The sequence below is a fragment of the Scyliorhinus torazame genome, chromosome 19 (assembly GCF_047496885.1).
Source record: "Scyliorhinus torazame isolate Kashiwa2021f chromosome 19, sScyTor2.1, whole genome shotgun sequence".
NCBI lineage: Eukaryota > Metazoa > Chordata > Chondrichthyes > Carcharhiniformes > Scyliorhinidae > Scyliorhinus > Scyliorhinus torazame.
Genome location: NC_092725.1, coordinates 85,998,395 through 86,015,637, shown reverse-complemented (window position 1 = coordinate 86,015,637; position 17,243 = coordinate 85,998,395). Strand labels below are relative to the sequence as shown.

At 53.3% G+C, this 17,243-nt stretch overlaps 1 protein-coding gene across 2 annotated transcripts in view; it reads right to left on the bottom strand.

Annotated features, from left to right (window-relative positions):
* Nucleotides 1–229: 229 nt before the first annotated feature.
* Nucleotides 230–17,243, bottom strand: part of itfg2 (integrin alpha FG-GAP repeat containing 2) — a 156,906-nt gene continuing 139,892 nt past the window's right edge. For both annotated transcript variants that reach the window (XM_072484676.1, XM_072484675.1), the window contains exon 12: nucleotides 230–635. In XM_072484676.1, coding sequence (XP_072340777.1) covers nucleotides 541–635 — 95 coding nt within the window. In that variant the 3' untranslated portion in view covers nucleotides 230–540. The remainder of the gene's footprint in view (nucleotides 636–17,243) is intronic.

Genomic DNA, 17,243 nt, shown 5'->3' with positions numbered 1-17,243 from the left:
TTTATATTCCCTCGTACATCTGGATGCTTTGTGGATCATTAAAACTGCTATGCAAGCTTTGCTTCTTTCTCCTCTCATGTACTCTATGCTCGAGCATACGCTATCCAAGGCACTCACAAAGTGTTCTAAATTGTGGAAAAAATAAACGGTGTTACATTCTTAACTTTTATGTACGACAATGGAATTAATTTCTCCTGCTTTCCTCCACAAGTATTGACAAAGGCTATGATAATGGCTATACCATGTAGGATTTAGTTTTATTTTTGCACAATATGTTAAAACATTAAATGCTCTCTTTCTTTGCTTGTTGATTACACAGGGGACTAAATATGGTTAACTTATTGAACAATCAATATATTCTCTCCTCTTGTTCAGAGATAGTTATTAGTTGTTCACCCACAAGTTTCAGGATGCCTCAAAATGATGTGGAGCCTGTCCTGTTGGCTTAACAACCTAGATAATAAAAACTTACGTTTTTTTGCTTTTCCCCCCCAAATAGTTTAAGGTTGATCAGAAAGTTCCAGATTAACATAGTTTGTGCTATTTATCTCTCGTTGTGGTTGTGTCCTGAAGCTGGTCAGGAAAGTAGAGTGTCTTGTGTATCATGGTTTGGACATCACTGCTGTTATTTACATCTGAAATATATAAGAGACAAAAATAGAAGTATGAGTGATTTCTTATATCATTTCTTTAATTTGCTTATCATTCTCTCTCAGAAGGACAGCCAGGTCAAGATGACAATGATCAAAGAACAAAGCAGCTTGCGATTTTTTCATATAATCACAGCTTCAAGTTTAAAATATGACTCCAACATAAACCCCACCCAACACTCTAAAGCCTTAAGTAGGTTTCTGGAACCAACATTCAAAGCAGAAATTGTCCAATGATTAGCCCCAACATCCTCCACATTCCCCCCAAATTAGTTTATCACTCCATTTGACAGGTCTTATGTCTATCAAATTGGAATTTGCATAATGCTGTGTATTCTTTGGACAAAGGCACATGGAAGATGGGCACTAAAGGAATGACCAAGGTGATTAGTTTGACCTTGTAAACAATATGGTATATTTCGATTTATAAATTTGGTTCGGAATGTTTATTTTGTGTGGGCTTTTACTTTTGCATTGTAGCCATGCATACATTGTGATGGACAGTACAGAGGAAAAATAAGTTGTCCGGCAGTTGTACAGTGGCAATGGTAGCACAGTGGTTAGCACTGTTGCTTCACAGCGCCAAGGACCCGGGTTCGATTCCCAGCTTGGGTCACGATCTGTACGGAGTTTGCACGTTCTCTCCGTTCAGCGTGGGTTTCCTCCGGGTGCTCCGGTTTCCTCCCACTAGTCCTGAAAGACGTGCTTGTTAGGTGAATTGGACATTCTGAATTCTCCCTCACTGTACCCAAACAGGCGCTGTAGTGTGGCGACTAGGGGATTTTCACAGTAACTTCACTGCAGTGTTAATGTAAGCCTACTTGTGACGCTAATTATTATTATTATTAGTCGAGAAATGGGGAATGTGGTGATCTTCACTGATATCACGGTCGGATGAGTCATTCATGGGCAACCTGGCCAGAAAGAGGTTGCCTTTTCTTCCTCTTCAGCTTCTCATCCTACAGATGGTGGACTGTGAATTTTGACATCTGGGGCGAAATTCTCCGTTATCGGCGCGATGTCCGCTGACCGGCGCCAAAAACGGCGCAAATCCCACCTGCATCACGCCGCCCCAAACGTCGCTAAGTCTCCGGCCCAGAATGGGCTAGCAGTGACGTGACGCTATCCGCGCTGGCTCACGTGGTTCATGCCATGCAGCGTCATGCACGCCGCACGGCGTGACGGCTCATAAGACACACTGCTCCCCCACCCGACCAGAAGACCCGACCGGATGGCCGCCCGCTGCTCAGCCCCAAGGTTCCAGTCCCGCGATAATGAGGCGCTCCTGGATGCAGTGGAGCAGAGGAGGGAGGCCCTGTATCCAGGACACGGCCGCAGAGTCACCCCACGCCACAGCCGGCGTCTGTGGAGGGAGGTGGCAGAGGCCGTCAGCGCCGTGGCCCTGACACCACGGACAGGCACCCAATGCCACAAGAAGGTGAACGACCTCGTCAGAGCAGCCAGGGTGAGCCCCCCCCCCCCGCCCGATATCCATATCCCCCATCCCCATATCCCTCTCCCCATATCCCCCCTCCCCCATATCCGCCTTCCCCCATTTCCCCAAGTGAATCCAGCCCTAACCTTAACCTCCGCAATACGCGTGCAACCGATGGCGTGCATCCATATACCTGTCTAACACTGTTGCCTTTTACCCCTGCCACCACCCCCCACAGGAGAAGCGCGCACACAACACAAGGAAGCATGTGAGGACTGGAGGAGGCCCAGCTGATGAGAGGCCACTGACTGAACATGAGGGAAGGGACCGGGAGGTTGCTGATGCAGAGGTCGGGGGCCCACCAGCAAGTGAGCCACCGACAGCCCGTCCCCATATCCCCCCTCCCCCATATTCCCCCCTCCCCCATATCACCTGATCACTGCCTGCGTGTCTAACCATGCATGCTTCATTGTGTGTCGCAGGAGCAAACGTCGAGGCACCCATCCCCGCAGATGCAGACCGCCCGCATGATGCCCCTCGGAGACCACTGGTGACGGAGAGACCCGGACCCTCTGGCATGCAACGCCCGCACGATGCCCCTCGGAGACCACTGGAGACGGAGAGACCCGGACCCTCTGGCATGCGATGCCCGCACGATGCCCCTCGGAGACCACTGGAGACGGAGAGACCCGGACCCTCTGGCATGCGACGCCCGCACGATGCCCCTCGGAGACCACTGGAGACGGAGAGACCTGGAGCAACAGGGAGACGGCGCCCCCGTCTCATGCGGGTGCGGCGACACAGGCGTGTGCCATCCAGCGACGAGAGGGGCAGCCACAGGCCCCCGTCACAGCCGAGCCACGAAACCACAACCCAGGACACCCCTACCCAGGACACCCCTACCCAGGAAACTGAAATACAGGACAGTGACACAGATTGGATGGGCGGAGACGAACGGCCACCCCAAAGTGCCATGGACTCAGAGTGGGACGATGCGCACGACACAACGCCACTGCTGTCACCAACACCCTCCACCATCGCAGAGACGCTCACCTCAGTTGGGCACTTTAGTGATGAGGCGTCTGGTACATTCACTGGTGGTACAACACAGCCGTCCCGGTACAGCAGGTGGAGGTAGGAGCAGCAGAGGGGCCGGGCGGTCGGAGGGCAGCCTGGCGCATGCGAACATCTGCCGCCCAGATGGATCCCGGGTTCCTGGAGTTACCACACCCATCCATAGGTCCGATGCAACCACCGAACCGGAGACGAGCGAAGAGGGTGACGGCCAGCTTGCGGCGGCTGCAGTCGCAGGTGGAGGAGTCCATCCGCGTCCGGGAGCTGGCAGTGGTGCCGGTCATGCGTGCCACCCAGGCCGACACCGCACGGGTGGCGTCTGCGGTGGAGGCAATGGGTGCGACGGTGTCAGACATGGGGAGCGGTTTGCGAGGCCTGGGTCTTTCCGTGCAGGCGGCGTCTGTGGCCCAGGACATGGATGCCCTCTCACAGGAGGCCATGAGCCAGCGGCAGATGGCAGAGGCGCTCAACGCCATGGCCCAGTCTCAGCAGGCCATGGCCCAGTCTCAGCAGGCCATCGCTGAGGGCATCGGCGCCATTGCCCATGTGCTAGCCGGCATCGCACAGTCACAGACAGGGATTGCCAACACCCTGAGCTCCATGGCTGCAAACCTGCAGACCCTTGTGAATACCAGCACGGGCCTCCAGGACTGGCAGCGCCAGATGTCGGGGGGGCGTCGGATGGCCAGTCCGTTTGCATCCCCCACCCATGTAGAGGCCTGGGGGCCATCGGGCACCCCGAGGGAGGAGGAGGTGCTGGGGCCTGTTCTGGGTCCCATTGTAGGGGAGGTCCCAGAACACCGCAACACCTCGGGCTCCTCCCCTTCCGTCCCAGGTGCATCGGGTGGGCAACGGGCAGGACAGGCTAGCAGCTCGCCATCCCAGTCGCCCGGGCCGCAGCCTGGCCCATCTAGGCCAGGACGCCCCAGGAGACGGCCGCCAAAGGGATCCCGTGTCAGAGGGCAGGAATCACAGGAGTCCACCTCCAGTTCTGCTGTACCGTCTAGGGAATCACCTAGGCGTAGTCAAAGGGCCCGTAAGGCCAAACAATTAGACAGAGTCAGTTGGCACGGGTGCAGGGCACAGATGAGTTTTAGGGGCTAGGGCACGTGCATGAACTCCTTTTGTTATTAAAGTCAATGTTACACCTACAGAAGCTGCCTTTGTGCTCTGTCCAAAGCGTGCGGGGGTGTCATGTACGTTGAGCGCAAGTGTGTGTGTGAGGGGTGGTCTTACCTCAGCCCCAGGTGAGTCTGCCCCCGTCCCCCTGGGCCGCCATCAACATCCCCCCAGGCAGAGGACGGGACCGTGCGCTGCAGTGTCACAGCCGCATGCAGGGATGGTCCGGGTGGATGGTGGTACTGTGGCCATGGGTCAGACAGAGTCCAACGATGTGGTGCCAGGAGCTCATCGCAGGGCGGGTTGTCATCATCCTCCATGGCCTGCAATAGACACGTGTCCACCGGCAACTGTGTGAGTCCGGCCGTTGTGCCGCAGGTGGATCGGCAATGGGGGGGGTGGTGTGCATGCGGGTGGGGTGGGTGAGGGTGCTGGGTGGGTGGATGGGTGGGGGGGGGGTGGGTGTTGCCATGTTGTGCGGTCTGTGGCCATATTACCCGATTCCCACGCCCATCTAGTCAGTGAAGGGGGCGTCTATCAGCCTGTCCCGTGCCCGCTGGCCCAGCCGGTAACGGTGGACAGCCACCGGCCCGTGTCTAGCCCGTCTGCCCTGACCATTGCCCCATCCCTCTCATCTGGGAGGACTGCGCCTCTTCCTGCTGCTCCTCCACTCCGCCGTCCTCTGCCTGCGGCACATCGCCCCTCTGCTGGGCTATATTGTGCAGGACGCAGCACACCACAATGATGCGGCCGACCCTATCTGACCGATACTGGAGGGCGCCCCCAGAGAGGTCCAGGCACCTGAAACGCATCTTCAGCACGCCAAAGCACCTCTCTATCACTCCCCTTGTCGCTACATGGGCATCATTGTAGCGGTTCTCCGCCACATTGCGTGGCCTCCGTATAGGCGTCATCAGCCACGATCGCAATGGGTAGCCCCTGTCGCCCAGCAACCAGCCCCTCAGCCGGGGATGGCATCCCTCGTACATGCCGGGGATGTATGACCGTGACAACACGCATGAGTCGTGTACACTGCCCGGGTAACGGGCGCAGACATGCAGGATCATCATGCGGTGGTCGCAGACCACCTGTATGTTCATCGAATAGGTCCCCTTCCTATTGGTGAACACGGCCCTGTTATCTGCAGGTGGCCGCACGGCGACGTGCATCCCATCAATCGCGCCCTGGACCATGGGGAACCCGGCCACGGCAGAGAAGCCCATGGCCCGGGCACCTTGGCTGGCCCGGTCCACAGGGAAGCGGATGTAGCGGTGTGCAATGGCATATAGGGCGTCTGACACTGCCCGGATGAACCGGTGCACCGATGTCTGCGATATGCCGGACAGATCCCCACTCGGTGCCTGGAATGACCCCGTTGCATAAAGGTTCAGGGCCACCGTAACCTTGACGGACACAGGGAGAGGGTGTCCCCCGCCAGTGCCACGCGGTGACAGGTACACCAGCAGGTGGCAGATGTGTGCCACAGTTTCCCGGCTCATCCGGAGTATACTCCTGCATTCCCGGTCTGTGAGGTCCTGGTTTGACAGCCGGGGCCGGTACACACGGGGCGTCCTCGGGTGCCTCCGTTGCCGTGGGGCCGCGACATCCGGCACGGACCCCCCCCCCTCTCCGGCACGGACAACCCCACCCCCCGGCACGGACCCCGTCCCCCGTACGGACCCCCCCAGCACGGACCCCATCCCCCCCGTTCCCCTCCCCGGCACGGACCCCATCCCCCCGTCCCCCTCCCCGGCACGGACCCCGTCCCCCGTCCCACGCCCCGGCACGGACCCCGACCCCCTCCCCGGCATGGACCCGTCCCCCCGTTGCATAAAAGTTCAGGGCCACCGTAACCTTGACGGACACAGAGAGAGGGTGTCCCCCGCCAGTGCCATGCGGTGACAGGTGCGCCAGCAGGTGGCAGATGTGTGCCACAGTTTCCCGGCTCATCCGGAGTCTCCTCCTGCATTCCCGGTCTGTGAGGTCCTGGTATGACAGCCGGGGCCGGTACACACGGGGCGTCCTCGGGTGCCTCCGTTGCCGTGGGGCCGCTACGTCCGGCACGGACCCCGTTCCACCCCCCCCCTCCCCGGCACGGCCCCCCCCCCACCCCCCGTCCCTCTCCCCGGCACGGACCCCGTCCCCCTCCCCCTCCATAGACCCCGTCCCCCCGTCCCCCTCCCCGGCACGGACCCCGTCCCCCTCCCCGTCATGGACCCCCCCCGGCACGGACCCCCCCCCCCCCCCCCCCCTCCCCCTCCCTCTCCCTGGCAGTCATCCTCCCGTCCCCGGCACTCACCCCCCCCTCCCGGCACTCCCCCGGAGCCCAGCCCACTCTAACCACCCCCCCCCCCCCCCCCCCCCCGCCGCACACTCACACGCACAACCCTACACACACCTCTCCCCCACACATACAGACTGCGGCCACGCCATCGTCTCCCCGCCACCCACCTCCACGCTGGTCGGCGTCAACCATGAGAACTGGTTGACGCCAATTAATAGGTGGTTTGATTTACGCCGACGTGACCCGTGATCACGTCGGCGGGACTTCGGCCCATCCGGATGGGAGAATATCGGCAGCCTTGCGCCCACCCGTGCCATTCTCCGAGGTGTGCGGTGCGATTGACGCCCCGCCGACTTTTCTCCCTTCGGAGAATTCGGCGGGGGCGGGATTCACGACGGCCCACGGCGATTCTCCGACCCGGTGGGGGGTTGGAGAATCTCGCCCCTGGTCTGTCATGCACTTCAGGAATCCTCCAGAACATTCCAGACACTGAAACATTATTTCAGCACCCTATTTCTTTAATCTATTACATTTCATGAAGTTGTATGGTTTTCATTGTATGCATGCTGCCGACATGTGCGTGAGTTGTGCAAGAGTCATCATGCGTATCATCAGCATCCAGATTGCCCAATAGCTTTGGTTTTTTGTGGTAGGTCAAATATGGATGGTGCAGTAGTTTGTTACAAATGAAGACATAATGACTGCTGCACTTAGCACTGACCTGCAAGGTTCACTGCATATGGTTGCACACCAGTTGGACGTTTAGGGTTTAGAATCTCTTTAAATGTTCTCCAAAAGCTTTCTGAATTTTTGTCCCTCTATCGTGACCCACCTCTTAAACTACCCCATCTACTGCATCAAATTTGGTTTCCTCACATGATGTGGGATATTCGGACAGTGGCATAGTGTTTTTGTCACTGGACTGGGACTCCAGTGACCCAGGGCAATGCTCTGGGGACCCGGGTTCAAATCCCACGATGGCAGATGGTGAAATTTGAATTAAATAATCATCTGAAACTAAATGCCTACTGATGACTATGAAGCCATTGTCGATTATCACATCTGGTTCATTAATGTTCTTTAGGGAAGGAAATCTACTGTCCTTACCTGGTCTGGCCCCAGATCCACATTATGGTTGATTTTTAAATACTCTTTGGAATGGCCTAGCAAGTCACTCACTTCAAGGGCAATTAGGGATGGGCACTATATGCTGGTCCAGCCAGCGACACCCACATCCCATGAATGAATTTTTAAAAATTGCAACAAAGCAATGTGTCCATAGTTAAAGGTATCATGTACCATGGTAATGCCTGCAATCTTCGCGAAGTTACGTGAATTTTCCATCTTCTGCTCTCTGCAGTAGAATGAAAGAATAAAATGTAGATAGCTCTCTTTGGATAGAGAGGGTAGTGACCACCTTTATTCCGCCGTGGGCAGCAAACTGCGAGATGTGGCAAATATTTCCAGCTCCATCTCAAAACAAGAACAACATGTAGCATAGTGGTTAGCACAGTTGCTTCACAGCTCCAGGGTCCCAGGTTCGATTCCCTGCTGGGTCACTGGCTGTGCGGAGTCTGCACATCCTCCCCATGTGTGCGTGGGTTTCCTCCGGGTGCTCCGGTTTCCTCCCACAATCCAAAGATGTGCGGGTTAGGTGGATTGACCATGCTAAATTGCTCTTAAGTGTCCATAAAATGTTAAATGGGGGTTACTGGATTACAGGGATAGGGTAGATACATGGGCTTCAGTAGGCTGCTCTTTGTAACGGCTGGTGCAGACTCGATGGGCCGAATGGCCTCCTTCTGCACTGTAAATTCTGTGATTCTATGTAAAAATTAATCACCATGATCACCTTCATAGACAATGGCAACGCAGCCATCACCTTACTCTGCAGTCAAAGTTGTGACTACAGCACTATTTCAGTGAGGAGTCCTTACTGAAGCACAGCCATTTCACACACTGTTCCTTGGTGAGATTCAGGGAGAAGAACTGTTGAACTGTTTTTGAGAACTGCTTTCAGGGCACCTTGGGCAGATATAGTCTCCTGCTGAGACCACTTCTCCCACTCCTTCGTCTTCTAGAAGCTTGACCTGTCCTGTCCTGCCTGTGCTCATTCTTCCAATCACGCCTTATACCTACTACTGCATGCACGTCTGGGAGAAACTGGTCAGTTCAGAAGCCTTGATATAAGAACCAAGTTTTTCAGCATCTGCCACACCCCTCCCTGTAGACTTTACCAACTTTAGAACTTTAGAAACCATCAAACACTTCTACAATTGTAGCAACGGCCTGTATAAATCAATTAATGACCGATATGAAAGTAGCTGATAAACCCCTTAAATGGTCCTGGTTGAAATTCTGCCTGAGTGTTTAGCTGTACTTGATTAACAGAAGGTGAGAGCTAGAGTGTTGAGTTTAAAAAGACATGAAAATCAGCATTACAGACTAATTGTCCCGATCATTTCCCTACTCTGCACACATCTTGCAGGTGTGCATTAACACCCTCAACAATATGGGGCTGGATTCTCCAGTCGCCGATGCCGAAATCATATTCGGCAATCGGTCGGAGAATCCATGTTTTCGACCAAATCGGGGGCGCCATCGCTTTCGCGATGCTCCGCCCTCTCCAAAGGGCCATACTCGGCAAGTGTCGATGGCCTCCCTAAACCGGCCGAGTTCCCGGACGGCGTGGGCCACTCATGGCCTCACCTATCGGTAACTCGGCGGGGCGGCTGTGGACTCAGTCCAGCGCCGCCACAGTTCGGAGGCGGGCCGATCCGCGGGCAGGGGGGACTGTATAGGGGCTAGGGGCACTGTGGGGGCTGGGGGGTGATCAGGGATACGCAACCGGCCAAAGGGGGGTGAGGGGTGGAAACTATTTTGTGGGCCGGGTCCGCGTGCAGCCTCTGCTATGTAGCACGGCGCAGCCACTGCAGACATATCGACAGCTAGAGCCTGGTGCTCTACGCTGCCAGCATGCTAGCCCCCAGCAAATTGTGCCTCCCACGGTGAAGCCAGCAGTGGTGCTGGAAGGAATGAATGAGGAAATGAGGTGCTACCCGTCTATTCGAGCAACAGAAGAGACATTGATGGCCTAGTGAGGGAATTTGCTTTTCATTTGTTCATGGGACATGTAGGAGCTGGCTAGGCCAGCATTTATTGCCCAGCCCTAACTGCCCTTTCGAAGATGAAAGTGAGCTGCCTTCTTGAACCACTGCAGCCATGTGTTGTTGGAACACCCACAATGCTGTTAGGAAGGGAGTTCCAGGAATTTGACGAAATGACAGTGAAGAAAGGGGATATATTTCCAAGTGAAGATGGTGTGTGACTTGGGAGAGGAACTTGTAGCTATTGAGGTTCCCATGCATCTGCAGTCCTGGTCCTTCTAGGTGGAAGAGATCATGGTTTCGGAAGGTGCTGTTTGAAGGAGCCTTTGTGAGTTGCTGCAGTGCATCTTGTAGATGATACATGCTGCTGCTACCGTGTGTCAGTGATGGAGAGAATGGATGTTTACGGTGGTACCTGGGGTGTCAATCAAGTGGTCTCCTGTGTCCTGGATGGTGTCTATCTTCTTGAGTGGGTTGTTGGAGCTGCACACATCCAGGCAAAGTGGAGAAGGTTCCACCATGCTCCCAACTTGTGCCTTGTAGTTGGTGGACAGAGTTTGGGGTGTCAGGACGTGAGTTACTCTCCGCAGACTTCCCAGCCTCTGACATGCTCTTGTAGCCACAGTATTTACATGGCTGTTCCAGTTCAGTTTCTGGTCAATGGTATCCTCAGGATCTTGACTGTGGGGGAATCAGCAATAAAAATGGCATTGAATGTCAAGGGTACATGTTTGGAGTCTCCCATGTTGGAGATGGTCATTTTCTGGTAGATATGTAGCGCAAATGCTGCTTGCCATTCATTAGGCCAAGACTGAATATTGTCCAGATCTTGCTGCAAATAGACTCAGACTGTAACTGAGGCATCACGAATGGTGCTGAACATTGTGCAATCATCCCCACTTGTGACATTACGATAGAGGAAAGGTCACTGATGAAATAGATGAAGACGGTTTTATTCAGGACACTACCGTAAAGGACACCTACAGTGATGTCCAAAACTGAGACGACTGACGTCCAACAACCAGACCATGTTCACTTGTGCTAGGTATGACTCTGACCAGGAAAGTTTTCCTCCTGATTCCCATTGACTTCAGATTTGCTGGATGCCACATTCGGTCAAATGTTGCCTTGATGTCAAAGGCTGGCACTCTCAGCTCTCTTGAGCTCAGCTTTTTTGTCTGTATTTGGGTCAAGGCTGAAATAATGTCAGGAGCTGAGTGGCCCTGGCGGAATCCAAAAGAAGTATCAGTGAGCAGGTTATTGCTGAGAAAATGCTGCTTTATAGCACTGTTGATGACACCTTCCATCAGTTTTCAAATATTGAGAGTAGATTAATGGGGCAGTAATTGGCCGGGTTGGACTTGTCCTGCTTTTTGTGGATAGGTCATATTTACACAATTTCCCACATTGCCGGGTCGATGCCAGTGTTGTAGCTGTTCTGGACCACACAACACAAGGGTGGGTATCCTATTTGAACACAGGACTGTCTGGCGGTCACTCCTACCAAAACTGTCATGGACAGATGAAGCTGCAACAGGTAGATTGGTGAAGATGATTTCAAGTAAGTTTCCCCCTCATCTCCTGCGAAAGACCCAGTCTAGCAGCTATGACCCTGAGGACTCAGTCAATAGTGATGCTATTAGGCCACTCTTGTTGATGGACATTGAAGTCCCGCACCCAGAATCCATTCTGTACCTCCATACCTCCTCTAAATGTTCAACATGGAGGAGTACTGATTAATCAGCAGAGGGGGGGTGGGGGATGTTGGTGTTAATCAGCAACTTGTTTCCTTGCCTATATTTGACCTGATGCCATGAAGCTTGATGGGAGTCCAGAGTTGATACTGACTGTATACTACAATGCTGCCACCTCTGGCGGGTCTGTCCTGTCTTGGTACAGGACATGCACAGAGATGGTACTAGCATTCTCTGGGACATTGTAAAGTATGCTACCATGAGTATGACTTTGCCAGGCTGTTGTTTGACCAGTCTGTAGGACACCTCTCCTAATTTTGGCACAAGCTCCTAGATGTTATTAAAAAGGATTTTCCAGACTTCCGGTGGTGGCCATGCACGGGTAGGTCGTTTTCGGCAGCTCCCGCCGCTAGCGGGCTAATGGGCCCTGTCAAGGAGCTTTGACGGCCCCTTTTCGACGCAAACCGGCGGGCAAACGGTGCTAGAAGGCTCCCCACAGCAGTTTATGGAGGGGACCAGGAGCAGGACGGACAAATAAACGACCCGCGAAAAGCTGCAGGAACAGGCGCAGGATCAGAAAATAGCGGCCGGCTTGGATCAGGCAGCGTGGGCCCAGTGGTCGTGGGAACAGCAGGAGTTCTTAGAAGCTGCTTTGCTGACCTGAAAATGGAGATGCTGGCCCCAATGAAGGCCTCTATGGAGAAAATGGTTGAGGCCCAGAAAATGCAGGAGAAGGCGATCAAGGAGATTGAGAAAAAGGTCTTGGATAACCAAGACGAGATACTGGGCCTGGCCAACAGAGTGGAGGCACACGACGCCCTACACAAGAGGTGGCAGGAGAGTCTGGAAGACCTTGAAAACATTTCCAGGAGGGAGAACCTGTGCATTCTGGGCCTGCCTGAGGGTACAGAGCGGTCGGACGCGAGCGCATTTGTGACCACGTTATTGGGGTCCCTGATGGGGCCAGAAGCATTCCCTCGGCCTCTGGAACTGGATGGGGCGCACAGAGTCCTTGCAAGGAAGCCCAAAACGAATGAACCGCCGAGGGCCATGGTGGTACGGTTCCACCGCTTCTCAGATAAGGAACGAGTCCTGTGATGGGCTAAAAAGGAGCAGAGCAGCAGGTGGGAGAACAGCGTAATCCGCATCTACCAAGACCTGGGAGCAGAACTGGCCAAGAGGCGCGCTGGATTCAACCGGGCTAAGGCGGCTCTCCACAGCAAAGGGGTGAAGTTCGGGCTGGTGCATCCGGCGAGGCTGTGGGTCCCGTATCAAGATCGCCACCATTACTTTGATACACCGGATGAGGCGTGGAATTTCATTAAGCAAGAAAAGTTGGACTCGAACTAAAGGACAGCCACACTGGGACGTTACTCTGGTGGGGATGGTAATTGCTGAGTAGCCGGAGGCAGCGACATTATGTTATTGATATTTTATGAAAACCTTTAATAAGTATAACTCAAATGGGTGAAGTAATACATGAGTCAAATATTGAATTTGTTTAAAGGAGTAGTGTACACAACAAAATCATTGCCTTCTTTTTAACACAAGTTGTTGATACTAACATAGTAATGTTGGACAGTCCTAGCAGCATTATGATGTTTGCTCTTAATTAATGCATGTTTAAGTTAGAATAGGCCTGTGATGAACCTTAAAGATAGGAAAATACAAAAAAGAATCAATGAAAGATTTCATAAAACCACACCTCTAACCAAGCTGTTTCGGTATAGACACAACACTGGCATCTACCTGGCAATGTAGAAAATTGCCCAGATAGGCCCTAACAATAAAAGCAGGACGAATACAACCCAGCCAATTACCATGCCACCAGGCTACACCCAGTCATCAGCAAAATGACAAGTAGCACTTCTTGAACAATAACCTACTCATTGATATTCAGTTTGGGTTCTGCCAGAGCGACTGAGCTCCAGACTTCATTACAACCTTGGTCCGAACATGGACAAATGAATTAAACTCACATGGTAAGGTGAGTATGACTGCCCTTGACATCAAGGCAGCATATGACCAAGCGTGGTATCAAGGAGGCCAAGCAAAACTTAAGTCAAGAGGGATCAGGAGGAAAGCTGTCCACTGGTTGAAGTCATACCTGTCACAAAGAAAGATGATTGTTGGAGGTCAAATATCTCAGTCCCAGCGCATCACTGCAGGAGTTCCTCAGGGTAGTGTCCTAGGCCCAGCCATCTTCAGTTGCTTCATCAATGACCTTTCCGCCATCATAAGATCAGAAATGAGAATGTTCACTGATGATTGCAAATGGTCAGCACTATTTGTGACTCCTCAGATACTAAAACAGTCCATGTCCATATACAGCAAGACATGGACAACATTCAGGCTTGGGTCTGGTAAGTGGCAAGTAACAATCACACTATGCGAGTGCCAGGGAATGACCTCTCTAATAATGGAGAATCTAACCATCTCCGCTTGACATTCAGTGACAATTACCATTGCTGAATCCCTCACTATACAACATACTAAGGATTATCATTGGTAATTGAAACTGAACTGGAATAGTCATACAAATATTGTGGCTACAAGAGCAGGTCAGAGGCTGGGATTTCTGCAGCAAGTAACTCACATTCTGACTCGATAAAGTCTGTCCACTATCTACAAATCATACATCAGGAGTGTAATGGAATACTCTCCGTTTGCCTGGATAAGTGCAGTTACAACAACACTCAAGAAGCTAGACATCGTCCAGGACAGCAGACTGCCTGATTGTTACTCCATCCACCACGTTAAACATTCCATTCCTGTCACCATCAACCTACAGTAGCAACAGTGTGTGCCATCTACAGATGCACTGTATCACTTACTAAGGTTCCTTTGACAGCACCTTTCACATACACGATCACTACCACCTCAAGGGGCAAGCGCAGAAAATTTATGTGATTACCACTACGTCCAAGTTTCCCCACTATGCCACACACCATCTTGACTACTATATCGCTGTTCTATCACTGTCGCTGGGTCAAAATCCTGGAGCATCTTCCTTACAGCACTATGGGTGCACCTACACCACATGGGCCTGCTTCCATTTAAGAAGGTGACTCACAAACACCTTCTCAAAGGCAATTAAGGAGAGCAACTCTCATCCTTTTTTTTAAATTTAGAGTACCCAATTATTTTTTTTCCAATTTAAGGGCCAATTTAGTGTGGCCAATCCACTTAACTTGCACATCTTTGGGTTGTGGGGGTGAAACCCCCGCAGACACGGGGAGAATGTGCAAACTCCACAGGGACATTGACCCAGGGCCCGGATTCGAACCCAGGTCCTCAGCGACGTAGGCAGCAATGCTAACCATTGTGCCACGTGCCGCCCAGCAACTCTCATCTTCAACTGAAATGCGGGGATTTGAAATGAGACTGCTTTAAAATGCAAGGCCCGACTTCCGGGTGCGGCGATGACCAGCTAAGTCGCACGTTTCGGCAGCTCCCGGTGGAACGGACTTTTGGCTCTTGATAGGAGCCCCAACGGCAATTTTAACGGCTAAAACACCGTGCGGTAAACCAGAAGGGAATTCCCCCTGGACACGGATGGAAAAAGGAGAGGAAAGTGGCCGGATTGCAGTGGATCCTTTGGAACAGCGGCAAGGAAGGCAAGCAAAAACCAAGATGGCGTCGGAAGGTGGCAGTTTTCACATGGGGCCCTGAACAACAAGAGTTCTTGAAATGCTGCGTGGAAGAGATAAAAAAGGAAATGAAGAAAGAGCTGTTGGCCCCGATACTACAGGCGATCGAAGGGCTAAAGGAGGAACAAAAGACCCAGGAGCGGGAGCTTCGGGTCGTGAAGGCGAAGGCAGCCGAGAATGAGGACGATATACAGGGCCTGGTGGTGAAGACGGAGATACAGGAGGCACATCAGAAACGATGTGTGGAGAGGTTGGAGGCACTGGAAAACAACGCAAGGAGGAACAACCTGAGGATTCTTGGTCTTCCTGAGGGTGTGGAGGGTGCGGACGTCGGGGTATATGTGAGCACGATGCTGCACTCGTTAATGGGAGCGGAGGCCCCGGCGGGTCCGTTGGAGGTGGAGGGAGCATACCGAGTTATGGCGCGAGGACCGAGAGCAGGAGAAACTCCCAGAGCCATAGTGGTGAGATTCCTCCGTTTTAAGGATAGAGAAATGGTCCTTAGATGGGCGAAGAAAACTCGGAGCAGTAAATGGGAGAACGCGGTGATCCGCGTTTATCAAGATTGGAGTGCGGAGGTGGCGAGAAGGAGGGCGAGCTTTAATCGGGCCAAGGCGGTGCTTCATAAAAGGAAGATAAAATTTGGGAATGCTGCAACCGGCAAGACTGTGGGTCACATATCAAGGAAGGCACCACTACTTTGAGACGGCGGATGAAGCGTGGACTTTTATTGTAGAAGAAAAACTGGAATGAGTGGATTATTAAAAAGAACGTTTGGACAAAGTGGGTGGGGCGAAGAGGGGTTTTATGTTCTAATCCTGCGGTGTGGTAACTTTTCTCTCTCCCACAGGGGGTGATGGGGGGAGGTGGGGAGGGAGAGGAGATGGGGCGTTGGCCATGGGGGGCGGGGCCAAGGGAGAAGCGCGGGCTTGGCTCCCGCGCTATGATAATTATGGCGGGAATAGAGAAGCAGGAAGGAGGGGGCGTCGCACGGTGCGAGCCGTGGTCACGGGGGGAAGCCGAGGTCAGCCAGAGTTTGCTGACTTCTGGGAGCAACATGGGGGGAGTAATTACGCTAGCGTGGGGTCTAGCGGGGGGGGGGGGGGGGGGGGGGGAATTACTGGGTTGCTGCTGCTGGGGAAAGGGGGGAGCGGGTACGGGAGAGGACGGGCGGGGGGGCACCGCCTGGGGGAGATACAGCTGCGTGGGAACTGGGTGAGAAGCTGGAAAAAGATGATGGCTAATCGGCAAGGGGGGGGGGGGGGGGAAGCCCCCCAACTCGGCTGATCACGTGGAACGTGAGAGGGCTCAACGGGCCGATAAAGAGGGCACGGGTACTCGCACACCTTAAGAAACTTAAAGCAGATGTGGTTATGTTACAGGAAACGCACCTGAAACTGATAGACCAGGTTAGGCTGCGCAAAGGATGGGTGGGGCAGGTGTTCCATTCGGGGCTAGATGCGAAAAACAGGGGGGTGGCTATATTAGTGGGGAAGCGGGGTAATGTTCGAGGCAAAGACTATAGTGGCGGATAACGGGGGCAGATACGTGATGGTGAGTGGCAAACTACAGGGAGAGACGGTGGTTTTGGTAAACGTGTATGCCCCGAACTGGGATGATGCCAATTTTATGAGGCGGATGCTAGGACGCATTCCGGACCTAGAGACGGGAAAGCTGATAATGGGGGGAGACTTTAACACGGTGTTGGAACCAGGGCTGGATAGGTCGAAGTCCAGGACTGGAAGGAGGCCGGCAGCAGCCAAGGTGCTTAAAGATTTTATGGAGCAGATGGGAGGTGTGGACCCGTGGAGATTCAGTAGACCTAGGAGTAAGGAGTTCTCGTTTTTCTCCTATGTCCATAAAGTCTATTCGCGCATAGACTTTTTTGTGCTGGGTAGGGCATTGATCCCGAAGGTGAAGGGAACGGAGTATACGGCTATAGCCATTTCGGATCACGCCCCACACTGGGTGGACTTGGAGATAGGGGAGGAAATAGGAGGGCGCCCACCCTGGAGAATGGACATGGGACTAATGGCGGATGAGGGGGTGTGTCTAAGGGTGAGGGGATGTATTGAAAAGTACTTGGAACTCAATGACAATGGGGAGGTCCAGGTGGGAGTGGTCTGGGAGGCGTTGAAGGCGGTGGTTAGGAGGGAGCTGATATCAATAAGGGCACACAAAGGGAAGCAGGAGAGTAAGGAACGGGAGCGGTTGCTGCAAGAACTTTTGA